The sequence below is a fragment of the Clinocottus analis genome, unplaced genomic scaffold (assembly GCF_023055335.1).
Source record: "Clinocottus analis isolate CAN_PGR_092001 unplaced genomic scaffold, fCliAna1.0.p SCAF_15, whole genome shotgun sequence".
Taxonomy (NCBI): domain Eukaryota; kingdom Metazoa; phylum Chordata; class Actinopteri; order Perciformes; family Cottidae; genus Clinocottus; species Clinocottus analis.
This window is the reverse complement of record NW_027175876.1, coordinates 17,395,229-17,408,964: the sequence shown is the minus strand read 5'-3', so window position 1 is coordinate 17,408,964 and position 13,736 is coordinate 17,395,229. Positions and strand designations below refer to the sequence as shown.

Below are 13,736 nucleotides of genomic sequence, written 5' to 3'. Positions count from 1 at the left end.
CAACAAAGCTCAGATCATGAATCTGTGTTCAGTCAAACTTAACAGATTCTGTTTGTGTTTGCATTGAGCAGCACCACGCGGGGCATGATCCTCACTACACAGTCGTGTTGCTGTTACATTTAAGGTTTCAAACCACTTGTGAATGGATTGATTGTTTCATATGCAGTTGCTTCTTCTTGTTTTAGTGCATTTCTAAACTAATACATTTGTTCTCTGGTTTGATGAGTGACATGTTTCATGATCTAATGCATGCAGCGTCTGCTCCGTTGATCAAAAGTGCCAAAGGGTTTAACTTTGGGGATTTTTTCTTTCTTTCAGTTTCCTTTAACCTTTGTTTCCTTACGCTAACGTTTCTTTCTTTCTTTGGGTTCGCCGAACTGCTTTTGATTTGCTAGCAGCTTTTTTATCATTTCCATTAGCTAACAACGGCAACGAGAAGGACGTCTTGATGCCGACACATTCACAGAGCAAAGTTTACCGGCAGCCGCTGCCGAGCCAAAACCCCACAGCTCAACGTGTCCTGGAGCTGTTCTTGGATCTGTTTGTGGTTTAATCCGCCCCAGAACTACCGAGCAAAGGAACGGTTTGGATGTTAATATGATCCAAAAAAACGCAGTGATGTTGGCGTCACAGCGTGAGAAACATTTAAGTCACTGCCAGCAGATCATTTACTCGTCCACAGCTTCTAAAGCGCCTGAGAGGAAGCAAGTGGCAGCAGCCACCTCTAGAAACACTCATGTAATAATGTAATGTAAACATGTATTAATGTCTCACCAAGAGATTTCTGCAAGACCAAAGTCTTGCACGGTTGAACTTGCTGAGTGTGCAGATGTGTTGCCTCAGTTTGCGCTGTGAGCCAATGTTTAAGACGGGCTCACCTCTTGGAACCATCACAATTTTGGCCAATCTGCCTTCAGCCTTCTCCTGCTGATACTACAGGAAGCCCAAAAGCCCAAACAGGTGTGAGAACAGCTGGACTGGCCCGGCCTCCCTGGTGACAGTCCAGACGAGTAAAAGAAAACGATCGATTTAGCTGGTAACGACAAAACATTCAAGCACTCCTCTGTCAACATGCTGCTTTGTACAATCCCTGGTTACCTGCAGTTTGTTCACGAGCCCCCGACCCGGTGATCGAGGACGTGGGACTCGGCTCTCTTCCCATTGGCTGGAGGGCGTGCAAATCGAAAAGATAAAGCAGTGAAAGCACCAACCCCCATGTCCCAAAGCCCTGTCCCTCCTCTGAGCATCCACCTGTCCCCTCATCCCCAGTGTCCTCTATTCTGTACACCTTCACGATCACCAGCCCAAAACCAATTGCAACGGCTGTAAGCCTGAGCTGACCTCTGACCTCTGACCTCTGACTCTGCGTTAGTGACCTACAGTGCAGGCAGGAGAGCCGGTGGCTGGACATGGAGGCTTGAAACACTTGCAGAGGTTTGTCACGTGGTCACTGACTCACTGCGGGTCCTTCATGGGTGGAATATATTGACACGAACGCAGGCTAACCAGGGATTTCACAAATCTAAAAAAAAAGAAAAAAGTCAATGAATCACTTTTTGAATCTGCTCCATGTTTAACTGTGCTCACCCTTTCTCACTCCGCTCACTCCGCATCCGCTCAGACCGGATGGCGGCGCGTCATCAACAGCACATCAACGAGACAAAAAGCAGCAACGCATCTCACCCCGAATCCTTGAAGGTTGCACCTCGTTTGCAAAAAGCAGACAAAGCGACTCAGTTATTATATTCACTCCTCTGAGGCCCGAACGTGTTTCACTTTACAACGAAACGGGCATAAGAAAGAACGTTGAGACTCGTAAACGTTTCTCAACGTTTCAGTCCTGCTTCAATCATTTGCAGTAACTCTCGTGGTTTGCATAGCAGCTGCTTGCTCAGTGTGTAAAATATACATATTTATTTAAATACATATTAGATACGAAGGGGCTTCATCTTACAGTCCTTCTTTTAAAAAGTGTGGAAAACGTGCCGTCAGTGTTGCAGGACGCCGAGGTCACAAACAGTTCCCAGGTGACCTTTCCTTCTTTTGCGCTGATAAGATGGTAAAATATTTCCTCCCAACGCAGTTCCACAGATCTGAACTGCCAGAAAGCAATCTTTTGTTCTCCTGCTGTCCGACATTAACACGTACACAAGAACAACGAAGGGATCAGTTTGGCACTTTTTGAACGAGGTACAGTTGCCGTCCTGCGTTGAGACGAGGGCGTTGATGCGCTCCGTGACGCCAGAGAGCGGCATCAAGCGTCTCATCCAAACGCATGGCGAGAGAGCGACTGAGCGTTCGTTCCCAAGATGCCAAACTATTCCTGCACCGTCGCGTTGAATTCATTTTACTGTCATTTCTTCTTTTTTGTTGTTGCTTTTTTCCTCCGGCCCACAAATTCCTTAAGTTATTTTATCCCGGAAAATGGGTGAAGTCAACAGAAGGTCTTAATCTCTGACCCTGACACACACACACACACACACACACACACACACACACGCACACAGAGTACTGCTCATCATAACTCATATTTCTGTCAGTCAATGAAATTCATTCCACTACTGTCATCCTTTGTCCTGACCAGAGCAACTCGATCGTGTTGAAGATGGCATGAACCATATCAACCAAGACATGAAGGAAGCCGAGAAAAATTTAAAAGATTTAGGGAAATGCTGTGGGCTTTTCATATGTCCGTGTAACAAGTAGGTACTGACAATGTGCCCCAGAGGTTCTTCACATATGTGGTGGCGTCCAGTTTTTCCTTTTTTCTTCTTTCTTTTTTCCTTTTACTTTCTTTCGTCACAGTGAGTGTCTGAAGTTGTTGTCTTCTCTCCTTTTGTCCTCTTTGTCTCTCTCTCTTCCTCTCCTCTCCTCTCCCTCTCTCTCTCTTCTCGTGCTTCGTTCTGTGGGGGATAAATGACTTGTGTTTAATCAGAACAACTGGAGCGCATCGAGGAGGGAATGGACCAAATCAATAAGGACATGAAGGATGCAGAAAAGAATTTGAACGATCTAGGGAAATTCTGTGGTCTTTGCTCCTGTCCATGTAACAAGTAGGTGCTGCTTGCCTGCCTGCCTGCCTGCCATTCAGAAATAAAAGTCCATATCTGAGAAGTCTAACTATAAAGAGGTAGAAGTGACATCACGACGGCCATCAGCCAATAGTCCACTCTGCTCCGTCTCCTAATCGAATCCGATTCCACCCCTTCCACATCCACAGAAGGTGGACACTGGAGGCCATGATGTGCTTTCACACACACACACACACACAAAACACACACACACACACACAGACATAACGCATTACACTTAAAGTCAAACTCAAATTTGATTTCTTCACTTTATGTGGAAGGAAAATATGTTGTAATCTTTTTAAAAGAGAGTAAAACTCTTGTTTGGACGTATCTTCGGACACGGTGTCCAGGCTTCAGGCCTCTGGGTGGGTGTCCCGGCACGCTGTCCACACGGCGTTTGTCGTCTACCAGTAGTGCTGGAAGACATCCGTCCGTTCACGACCTCGTGAGGAGCATCATGCTGTCACGCTTGTGTTGCACTCGCAAAGAGAAAACGAGCAAGCTGCTCTAACTAGCTCCTTCGTAGGAAGTGGAAGCTAGCTAGCATAGCTGGCCACTTGACGCTATGTTTATAGCGTGTACACACATTCCTGCAGTAGGAAGGATCGGGTCTGGATGATGTTAGCTGGCTCCCCTTCACAGATCCAAATGTGTTCAAATGGCCGTTCTGCCAGAGTCACTGCAGCGACGGCTCGTCCTGTTAGCTCAGCGCTCCATATGTTGCTCAGGTATTTGGACGACTGACGTAGCGAGTGTTTAAATCACAGCTGCTGCCAATGATGCACCAGTCAGTAAGCAGTGCTCACATCGTTGGTCGCAACCCAAACATGTACGTCCCCTGGACTCATTTTTTTAAGTACAAAGCGTTTATACCGTGAGCAGAAACCTGAATTTCAGTTTGGCTTTAATGCTAATGTGGAATTATCTGCAGACTCATACTGTGTGGGAAGGCATTGTGTTCTTACAACATACCTCCGCTACACTGGCCTCCAGACATGCAACATCCCAGAATTCATAGCTCCACGATTGGCAAGTCAGTCAGACTCATTTGCTGCACGATTGGCCTCTGAGAAGTAGCACAACCCTCCCCTCCTCATTCTTTGCTGCTGCTTGTGCACAGTGAGACCTTGTGAGACCCAAATCCTGTAAAGCCAAGCTCAAAAGGCCCGGTCCTCCACATACGCTCTTCTCCACTCAGCCAGGGCCGTGGTTCATCAAGTGTGTCTCTTGACACTCTTCTACCAAGAGCCCTTCTCCAAGCGCCCTGTTCTCCAAGCCTCCACTTCTCCAAACACTTTTAGAAGTCATCTCCATGCCGGTGCAGCCATTGTAGAAGTCCCACCTGTATCATTTGACATTTCCTCCTGCAGAGGAGTTGTTTTGTTCTAGTATAAATGCAAAGCGACGGGGAGAGGGGACTTCTACAATAACTTCACCGCAGATGTCGGCCTCCCCGACTGTAAAGCCACCGCGATCCAACCAGAAAGAGCAGGGCTGGGGCGGTCGAGGCACGTTGGCACTCAGATCACGTTATGTATTGACTCCAGCTGGATCTTCTGTGATCTCAGTCCCAAAATGCCTTCGGTCAGCCTGGTCTGGGACTGTTTGACACTTCTCCTCATCTGCATGATCTCTACCACCACCGCTCTAACATCCAGTAGAACCTCACCTCTTTGCGGGCAACAAGACTTTTTTGTTTCCCTCCGAGCAACCCCCCCCCCCCTCCCGCATTGTTGAACCGTCAAGTGCCAATGCCATGGAATGACTGACGAGCATGACCCTCTTGAATGCTCATGCATGCATGACGATGCAACTCATACCAGCAACGCCACACATGACGACGCTGAACTCATGACGCTGATATATTAACGATGATGGTGATGATGGTGATGTTGGTGATGTTGATGATGATGATGATGAACACATCTTTATTTTATGTTTCATTTGACTTAAGCAGTGGAAAGCGTGGGGGCTTTGTTTTCTGGCAAACAGGGAACACAATAGATTTAGATTGCTTGATTTTTATGAAAGTCAAATCTAGGAAGACCCATGTGAATTAGGACACACTCAAATTGTTTTTGTCAAAAACTGTGCCAACATATTAAACTAATACTTTAACATAATTGCAATGGAAAACAGAAATGCACAGTATATCCACATTTGTAGGATGATAACGGATCATTTTGTGATTTCAATGGATTGGACCAAATCAAGTGCAGAGAAAGAGACGACAAACATGTTAACTGAAGTCCTTCTCAAAAAGAGAGAAGAAGAGACAGTTAGAAAAAAAGGACAAGACAAGAGTAATACTACATGACAACATTGTCAAACGCTGGAAGGAAGGCAGTGAACGCATCACAAGAAGAAGGAAGTGACAGATTTGAAGCAGAGGAGGGGAACAGGAGGGATCTGTGTCGCTCTCTGCGAGCTGGAGTCTGGGTCTGGACGCATGCGCAGTGATCTCTCGTCAGGACTTGTGTTTGTTGTGTGAATGGCTACGTCACGCCGCCGCGCATCACTCCGTGGTGCCGCTGAGGCTCGGCGTGGCGAACCCCACGCCGCTGCTCTGCTCCGCCCTCTGCTTCATCTGCAGTGCCGCCTCTCCTGCAGAGCGCTGCTGCGCCCAGCAGACCTTCAGCCCAGCAGCTGAGCTCCCTCTCCTGCAGGGAGCTCGCCCACATGTAGGTCAGCCTCATCAGAGGGCGGCAGCACGGCCTGCTGGGAAGTTGAGTCAAACTGAACGCACATGTATATGCACGCCAGAAAGACAGACATATTTTTGTTAGATATATAGATAGATAATTACTTCGTTGACACATTATTTGAAGTTGAGTGAAAAGAAGTCCAGGCTGAGGTGGAGGAGGAGGGGGGACGTTGTGCAGGGAGCTACAATAGCCTAACTTAGGGATAACATAGCCTTAGATAGAGCTAACATAGCTTAACTTAGGGCTAACATAGCCTAACATAGGGCTAAAAGAGGGCTAACATAGCCTAACATAGGGCTAAAAGAGGGCTAACATAGCCTAATATAGGGCTAACATAGCCTAACTTAGGGCTAACAGCCTAACGTAGGGCTAACATAGCCTAACATAGGGCTAAAAGAGGGCTAACATAGCCTAACATAGGGCTAAAAGAGGGCTAACATAGCCTAATATAGGGCTAACATAGCCTAACTTAGGGCTAACAGCCTAACGTAGGGCTAACATAGCCTAACATAGGGCTAAAAGAGGGCTAACATAGCCTAATATACGGCTAACATAGCCTAACTGAGGGCTAACAGCCTAACGTAGGGCTAACATAGCCTAACATAGGGCTAACATAGGGATAACATAGCCTAACTTAGGGCTAACATAGCCTAACATAGGGCTAACATAGCCTAAGTTAAGGCTAACATAGCCTAACATGGCGCTAACATAACGTAACGTAAGGCTAACATAGCCTAACTTAGGGCTAACATAGCCTAACGTAGGGCTAACATAGCCTAACATAGGGCTAACATAGGGATAACATAGCCTAACTTAGGGCTAACATAGCCTAACATAGGGCTAACATAGCCTAACTTAAGGCTAACATAGCCTAACATGGCGCTAACATAACGTAACGTAAGGCTAACATAGCCTAACTTAGGGCTAACATAGCCTAATGTAGGGCTAACATAGCCAGTAGATAGTGAACATTGTTGTATTTCTTTCACCACTCAGAAACTTCATTCCATCATACATGCTGAGATATTTTACTAATCCCTTCGGCATGTCGGCTGTCAGAATTAGCTGACTCCTGCTTTTCTGGTACTTAATGCCTTTTGGATTCTGGCTGTCCGCATGCCACTGGATTTAGATCGCAGGCCACTCAGGGAATGAATTAGATAGAATGAGCTCGCGGGATCCGCAAACCTCCTATGATCTAATCAGATCATTCCAGTTCAATCACAGCAAAGCTGATTAGAGAAGCACATTACAGCCATTATGAGACTGCAGGGGAAGGAAACTGCAAAGGAGAGGAAACTAGATATCAAATGGAGGGAAAGAGAAGAGAGGAGGAAAGAGGAGAGGAGAAAAGAGGAGAGGGGATTGGAGAGGCGAGGAGAGGAGAATAGAGAGGAGAGGAGAGGAGGAAAGAGGAGAGGAGAGGAGGGGAGAACAGAGGAGAGGAAAGAGGAGCAAAGAGCTAATGCACTTTAAGGAGAAAAAGATTAAAACAAAAACTGCGAAAAAGAAGTAGAAAAAAAGGACCAGCTTGGTGTGTGTGTGTGTGTGAGTGTGTGTGTGTGTGTGTGTGTGTGTGTGTGTGTGTGTGTTTACCACACTGGTGTGTGTCAGTGAGGTCTCGCCTCAGTCCATTTCTAATAATAAAGGCAGAGTAGGAGGCTGAGCCTCGGCCTTGCTCCAACACTTTCACGCAGCACTCCAAGGTTACACAACACAGCAACTGAAGCTCTGCAACAAGCAAAAGAAATGACAGAATATTGTTGAAAGGATGATGGGAAACACACAGATAGATATCAGATGTATTTCCCTGGCACATCGGTGTTAAACTGCTTGAGGGGAGAAAAGTGTCTTCGCTGTCCAGTCATCAAAAGTGCCTTCAAATCATTCTGGAGATGCAAACATGATGTTCCTCCCCCTCCATCCATGACTCCTTTTGTGCCAAATCGGACGGTGAAGTTTTCCCGGCAGAGTGAGGAGACGTTTACAAAACCCAGGCGGCCGAGGCGACACAGATGGACTCCATCTTGTCGCGCCCTTCACTCCTCTGCCTCGCTGCTACCTGACATCCAACCGCCAACCTGGAGGACAAGCAGTGACCTTTTGAAAAGCCTGAGACACAGCGAGGGCGGGACTTGTAGGAATAGTTGACCGTGGTGTTAATCTCTGTTGACTCCCTCTAGTTTCTTGTTTTCTTTTTGGTTTACTTTTGGCAGTTTGTTCTTCACATTGCTCGTCGTCCCTCCTAACAATGTGACCGTCCTGTACACTCTGTGTTGTGTGTCTGCCAAAGAGTCTCTTCTCTGTTTTCTGTCGCACCGAGACATTTAACTGTGGTATCATCGCAACGGGACAGAAATACCAGTCGGATGGTTAAACATCTTAAATTGAAAGTGAAAGGGAACACACTGTGTCAGCTCACATGTTGACGCTGTTAAACTGCATGCTCACATGATACTGAACAGACAGCTGTGATTGTGACCTGTATGTTATATACTTATAAGATATAACATAGCATACATTACTACTGTGTAGCAACAGAATGAGCCTGTACCGACCACACCCACTGCACCAACCAGTCCGTGCCTGCTATGCTTTGCTTGACTTAGTCTACTCCCCCACCATATATTTCTGTGCCGGATGCATGAAGCCAAAATAACACCTTTTATGTCAGCTGATCACACCTCACATGTTTATCTGCTACTGCAGCGCCTCAAGGCCCTCTTTGTAGACGTGACTAACTGTGGGTAAATGCTGTGTCGCTCGGTCAAAACTGTTGAGTAACTGTCCGTCCTCGTCCTCCACATTCGCTGTCGGCGGCCAGGATGAAGGGCGGAGCCAGCAAGGCCTGGGGGAAAAACCAGGACGGGGTGGTGGCGAGCCAGCCCGCCCGCGTGGTGGACGAGCGCGAACAGATGGCCATCAGCGGAGGCTTCATCCGCAGGTAAGACAGGTACACGCATCGTCATGAGATGGAGGTGAACTAAGGGGATGTACGCGAACGCACACGTGGACAGAAAGGTGCGAGGAATGCGAGCGTCCATGTGGAGGCGGTGCAGATGTTTAAGGTTGCTGCAGAAGCAGGAAGGAGAGAGACGGAAGCAACCAGGCGGAAACCTCCTGTTGTGCCGAGTGAAGCTAATGCACGTGTCTTAAAGCTGCATTCTCTCTCCTGACCACCAGGGGGCGACTCCTCTGGTTGTATAGAAGTCTATGCTTCATGTGTTAAAGCTGCATTCTCTCTCCTGACCACCAGGGGGCGACTCCTCTGGTTGTATAGAAGTCTATGCTTCATGTGTTAAAGCTGCATTCTCTCTCCTGACCACCAGGGGGCGACTCCTCTGGTTGTATAGAAGTCTATGCTTCATGTGTTAAAGCTGCATTCTCTCTCCTGGCCACCAGGGGGCAACTCCTCTGGTTGTATAGAAGTCTATGCTTCATGTGTTAAAGCTGCATTCTCTCTCCTGACCACCAGGGGGCGACTCCTCTGGTTGTATAGAAGTCTATGCTTCATGTGTTAAAGCTGCATTCTCTCTCCTGACCACCAGGGGGCGACTCCTCTGGTTGTATAGAAGTCTATGCTTCATGTCTTAAAGCTGCATTCTCTCTCCTGACCACCAGGGGGCGACTCCTCTGGTTGTATAGAAGTCTATGCTTCATGTGTTAAAGCTGCATTCTCTCTCCTGACCACCAGGGGGCGACTCCTCTGGTTGTATAGAAGTCTATGCTTCATGTGTTAAAGCTGCATTCTCTCTCCTGACCACCAGGGGGCGACTCCTCTGGTTAAATGAAACCATTTAAATAGCTTGAATTGGTTTAAAGTGACGGGCCACCAATGTAAAGATATTCACTGAGCTCCATGTCAGTGACGGATGGTTTTAATTCTTTGTACACGGCTGAAATGAAAATGTTGTGGGCAGCATCAACATGATGTTCCACAACGATCAGTATTTAATCGGTTATAACAAATCAAAAAGCAAGTTTTGTCTCATTTTTGGAACAAACGTGACATGATTTAAACCTAATTTTGGATTCTCACAAATTTTCCAAGACGTCTGGTTTTCCTGCATTCGCCCTCAACATAACTTAAAAAACTAACACTGGGAATTAGAGTCAGATCTTATTTACACACACCACTGCTAACACAGGTTTTAAAGCTGCATTCTCTCTCCTGACCACCAGGGGGCGACTCCTCTAGAAGTCTATATAAACAGACAATACTGTATAACACAGGTTTGTGCTATACAGTATTGTCTGTTTCACACACACACACACACACATTTGAATCTCTGTAGTGTGTGAGCAGATGTCACTCGTCTCAGTGGTTTCAGTCAACACGTTGCAGCCTCCCTGAACCCGTCCACACGGCAGTGTGTGCTGAGTCCACCTGGTGTGTTACCGCTGACATCGCCTCTGTGTGTGTGTGTTCAGGGTAACGGAGGATGCCCGGGAAAATGAGATGGACGAGAACCTGGAGCAGGTGGGCGGCATCATCGGTAACCTGCGCCACATGGCCCTGGACATGGGCAACGAGATCGACACCCAGAACCGCCAGATCGACAGGATCATGGATAAGGTACACGGATCTGATGTCATAGCCTTTCATTCTCTTTATCATCATCTACATGGATTGTTTGACACATTATGTGCAGTATGCAGCTTTATTTAAGCCATTTGTTTTATTACTGTTCTGTTTCTTTAGATTATCTTATTTCTTATATTTATGTACATACTTAAATTGGCTTAAAAGTTCTGAGTTTAAAGATTGTAAGCAGCCAGTATGAATGGAGGCAGCGCCGCAGTAGCACAGCCTCCTCTCCGGCCGTGAGGCTGGACCGGCGGCAGTGATGCTGCGTTCTCATGGAAGCAGCCAGACGGTCATCAAGCTGTCCATCGCGTCAGAGGAAGAGCGCAGGACGGAAGAACAACATTTAACGTACAGCCGCACGGCCAGGAGCTCCACCACGGGAGGAGGAGAATGAAAAGAGAACGCTGCATTTGACGGCTACAAGCAGGACTTAAAACAATAGCAAACAACATTATTGGATTTCACTTATTTTATTGCATCCCCATCGCAGCGTGTCGTCCCGTCCTGAAGTGACGTCTGTCTTTCTGCTTCCACGAGTTCCTGTAACGAACAATGTGGAACCGATAAGATGAATTACAGCAGCACTGCTCACAAGCACATACATATACAAAATCAAGTAATATAAATAAACAGTGGAACAGTCATAAAACCAAATAAAAGTAAGAAGCATATTAAATATACAGATGGAATCAAAACAAATTAAAATGGGTGTCAAAGTATTACATCAACGTGGCCTCCAGGGGGCTCAGCTTGTGGTGCAGCCTGACAGCAGCAGGGAGGAAGGCTTCGCGGTTCCTCTTCCTCAGACTGATGATGCTTCTTTGTCTCCTCTCCCTTCACCTTCAGGCTGACTCCAACAAGACCAGGATCGACGAGGCCAACCAGCGCGCCACAAAGATGCTGGGCAGTGGCTAGACGGCCCGGCCGCCCATGTCGGCGCCGCCGCCCCGGCGTCCGGCGCCGCCGCACATTTACAGGCGCTGACATGCTTTTATCATGGTATTGACCTTCTAGGTTTGCACACATGCACATATCACCTCCCTCCCATTGTAAATGTTGTTCTGTGTGTTGTCCGTCGAGCTTTTTCAAGATGATTGTCCTCGTAAAAAGATGATTTCTTATACTCCGTATATCATTCTTTCCAAAGGTTGTATATAGTGCTGACTTGATGGCTCTCTAGCTCACCTGTGAAATTTGTATTCTCTTTCTCAATAATATATATATATATATATATATATATATATATATATATATATATATATATATATATATATATATATATATATATATGAAGTACACTGCTCTGGATGAAAAGTATATAATAGGAATGCTATACAAGCTGTTTGTTTTGATTCTTTTTCCTTTTCAGTATCTCAGTATCGTCTTAGTCGAACTGTGTCATTCCATGTAGGCTACTGTCATCTCCTTATTTTGGTGTTGTGGCGACAAAGGACAGGAGGCTGAGGGGACAAGCGGGAGCGACGTTTACTGAGCGTCGGTAAAGACGAATGGGATGAACGAGCACTTACAATCAAAAGGAAGCCGTTGGTCCATTTTCCTTCATCGCAATCACACTGAGTTTCCGTTTAGACTAGACTCTCTGTAGCTGTATTAGACATTGCATTCCAAAGTGATGTGAATTGTGTGTTCTCTGCATGAGAAATGGTAGATTTTAGTCTTATAAATAAAACCTGTCTGAAAAATATATATAAAAAATGATAACATGGCAGTAGCAAATTGACAAAATGCATGCTCAGTATTAGGACACCGTTGATCGTTCCATACTCCTGCAAGTTTGCAATAGTGCCACTCTTTTTTGTCTCGATATATTTACCGACTGTGACCATCTCGTTGTAAAATAATGCAAAAAGGGATCAAAAAAGTGAGACAAAGACGAAAAAAACAAACATGAGGACTTGGGGTTGTATTGCAAAAAAACACACAATGACCTGTTTTCTAAATGATTATGCAGTTCAGTGATGAAGATGTTGACTATGTGCTGAAAGATGGGGACTGGTTGTGTACTGTAACATAGGTTTTGGATGCTCTGAAAAAAAAAAACACAAAAAAAAACCAACGTTTGCAATGTAAAGCAAAGATGCATATTTCTGAGAGACCTTACTTTTATAAGAAGACTGTATCTGTATCTCCCCGTGTGGTTTGTTATTGGTAAAAAATAATGATACTATTGAATTACAATAACTATACTCTAAAACAAAAAATACATTCAAATGTTTTTTTTGTTGCTTCTGTACTTTAGAGCTATGCACACCAAATCGCCAAACTGTCGAGTAGTTAGATTAAGGTGATGAAATACCTAAACCTGAATGACACAATAGGTTCAACCGTGAGATTGATGTCCTCAACGCATGTGATATTAAAGACTCCCTCTCTGTATCCTGTCAGTGTGTGAAGTGGTGGACATTTTGTAGCTAGCTGAATTGATTAAAAGTAATAAACCCTACTCGCACCTGTGTCTGTCTTTGTTGCTCCAATAAGTGGAGTCTCTCTCTCTCTCTCTCTCTCTCTCTCTCTCTCTCTCTCTCTCTCTCTCTCTCTTCAGAAGAAAGTCATGACTGAGACTCTAAATGTTAAGGATCCATCCAACGACGTGAGTTTGACATGATGCTCAGAGCCGCTGTTGGAGCCAAAATGGGGTTTATTCTTTGAGGGAAGCACTGGGTGACTGTAGTTCCTTTATTTGAACACAAGGTGGCACATTTACTTCAAGAGGGCATATAAGGGAGCAGGTGTGTGTGTGTGTGTGTGTGTGTGTGTGTGTGTGTGTGTGTGTGTGTGTGTGTGTGTGTGTGTGTGTGGGAAGATAATGTAACCTGTGTGCATGATATGTCTCCGTTAGCCACTAGCTAGCAGGCTAAGGTCACGGCTGTGCTGGTGATGTTGTTGTGGAGATGACCCAGAGCCGCGAGGTCTGGACGCGTGCACGTCTGGACGCGTGCACGTCTGGACGCGTGCACGTCTGCCACAAACAAATCCAATGTCCAGGTTCATGTGGATCTTTTATCCATTTATTCCATTATAAACACGAGCAAGTTGACACAAGCACGGTCAAAAACTGTTGTGCTTCCCATCCACACACACACACACACACACACACACACACACACACACACACACACACACACACCTGTTCCCATTAGCAGGCACTTACCTATATCCCCTTTTGGACGTTAGTGTGCCACCCTGTGTTCAAATGAAGGAACTACATGTCCCCATTCATCCAGCGACTCCCTCAAACAATAACCCCCGTTTTGGATCCAACAGCATATGATCATCTTAAAATTAAAGTCTATGCTGCTTTACAGTGTAGTGACCATAGACTACATCTCCCACAATGCATGTCGATTT

The 13,736-nt window shown here is 46.0% G+C and overlaps 1 protein-coding gene across 1 annotated transcript in view; it reads left to right on the top strand.

The window, feature by feature from the left end:
- The window catches only part of snap25a (synaptosome associated protein 25a), a 36,739-nt gene extending 23,908 nt beyond the window's left edge, over positions 1 to 12,831 (top strand). Inside the window, exons 5-8 of the mRNA XM_068576497.1 lie at positions 2,936 to 3,053; positions 8,604 to 8,723; positions 10,211 to 10,355; positions 11,214 to 12,831. Of these exons, the coding sequence (XP_068432598.1) occupies positions 2,936 to 3,053; positions 8,604 to 8,723; positions 10,211 to 10,355; positions 11,214 to 11,282 (452 nt within the window). The 3' untranslated portion in view covers positions 11,283 to 12,831. The remainder of the gene's footprint in view (positions 1 to 2,935; positions 3,054 to 8,603; positions 8,724 to 10,210; positions 10,356 to 11,213) is intronic.
- The last annotated feature ends 905 nt before the right edge of the window (positions 12,832 to 13,736 follow it).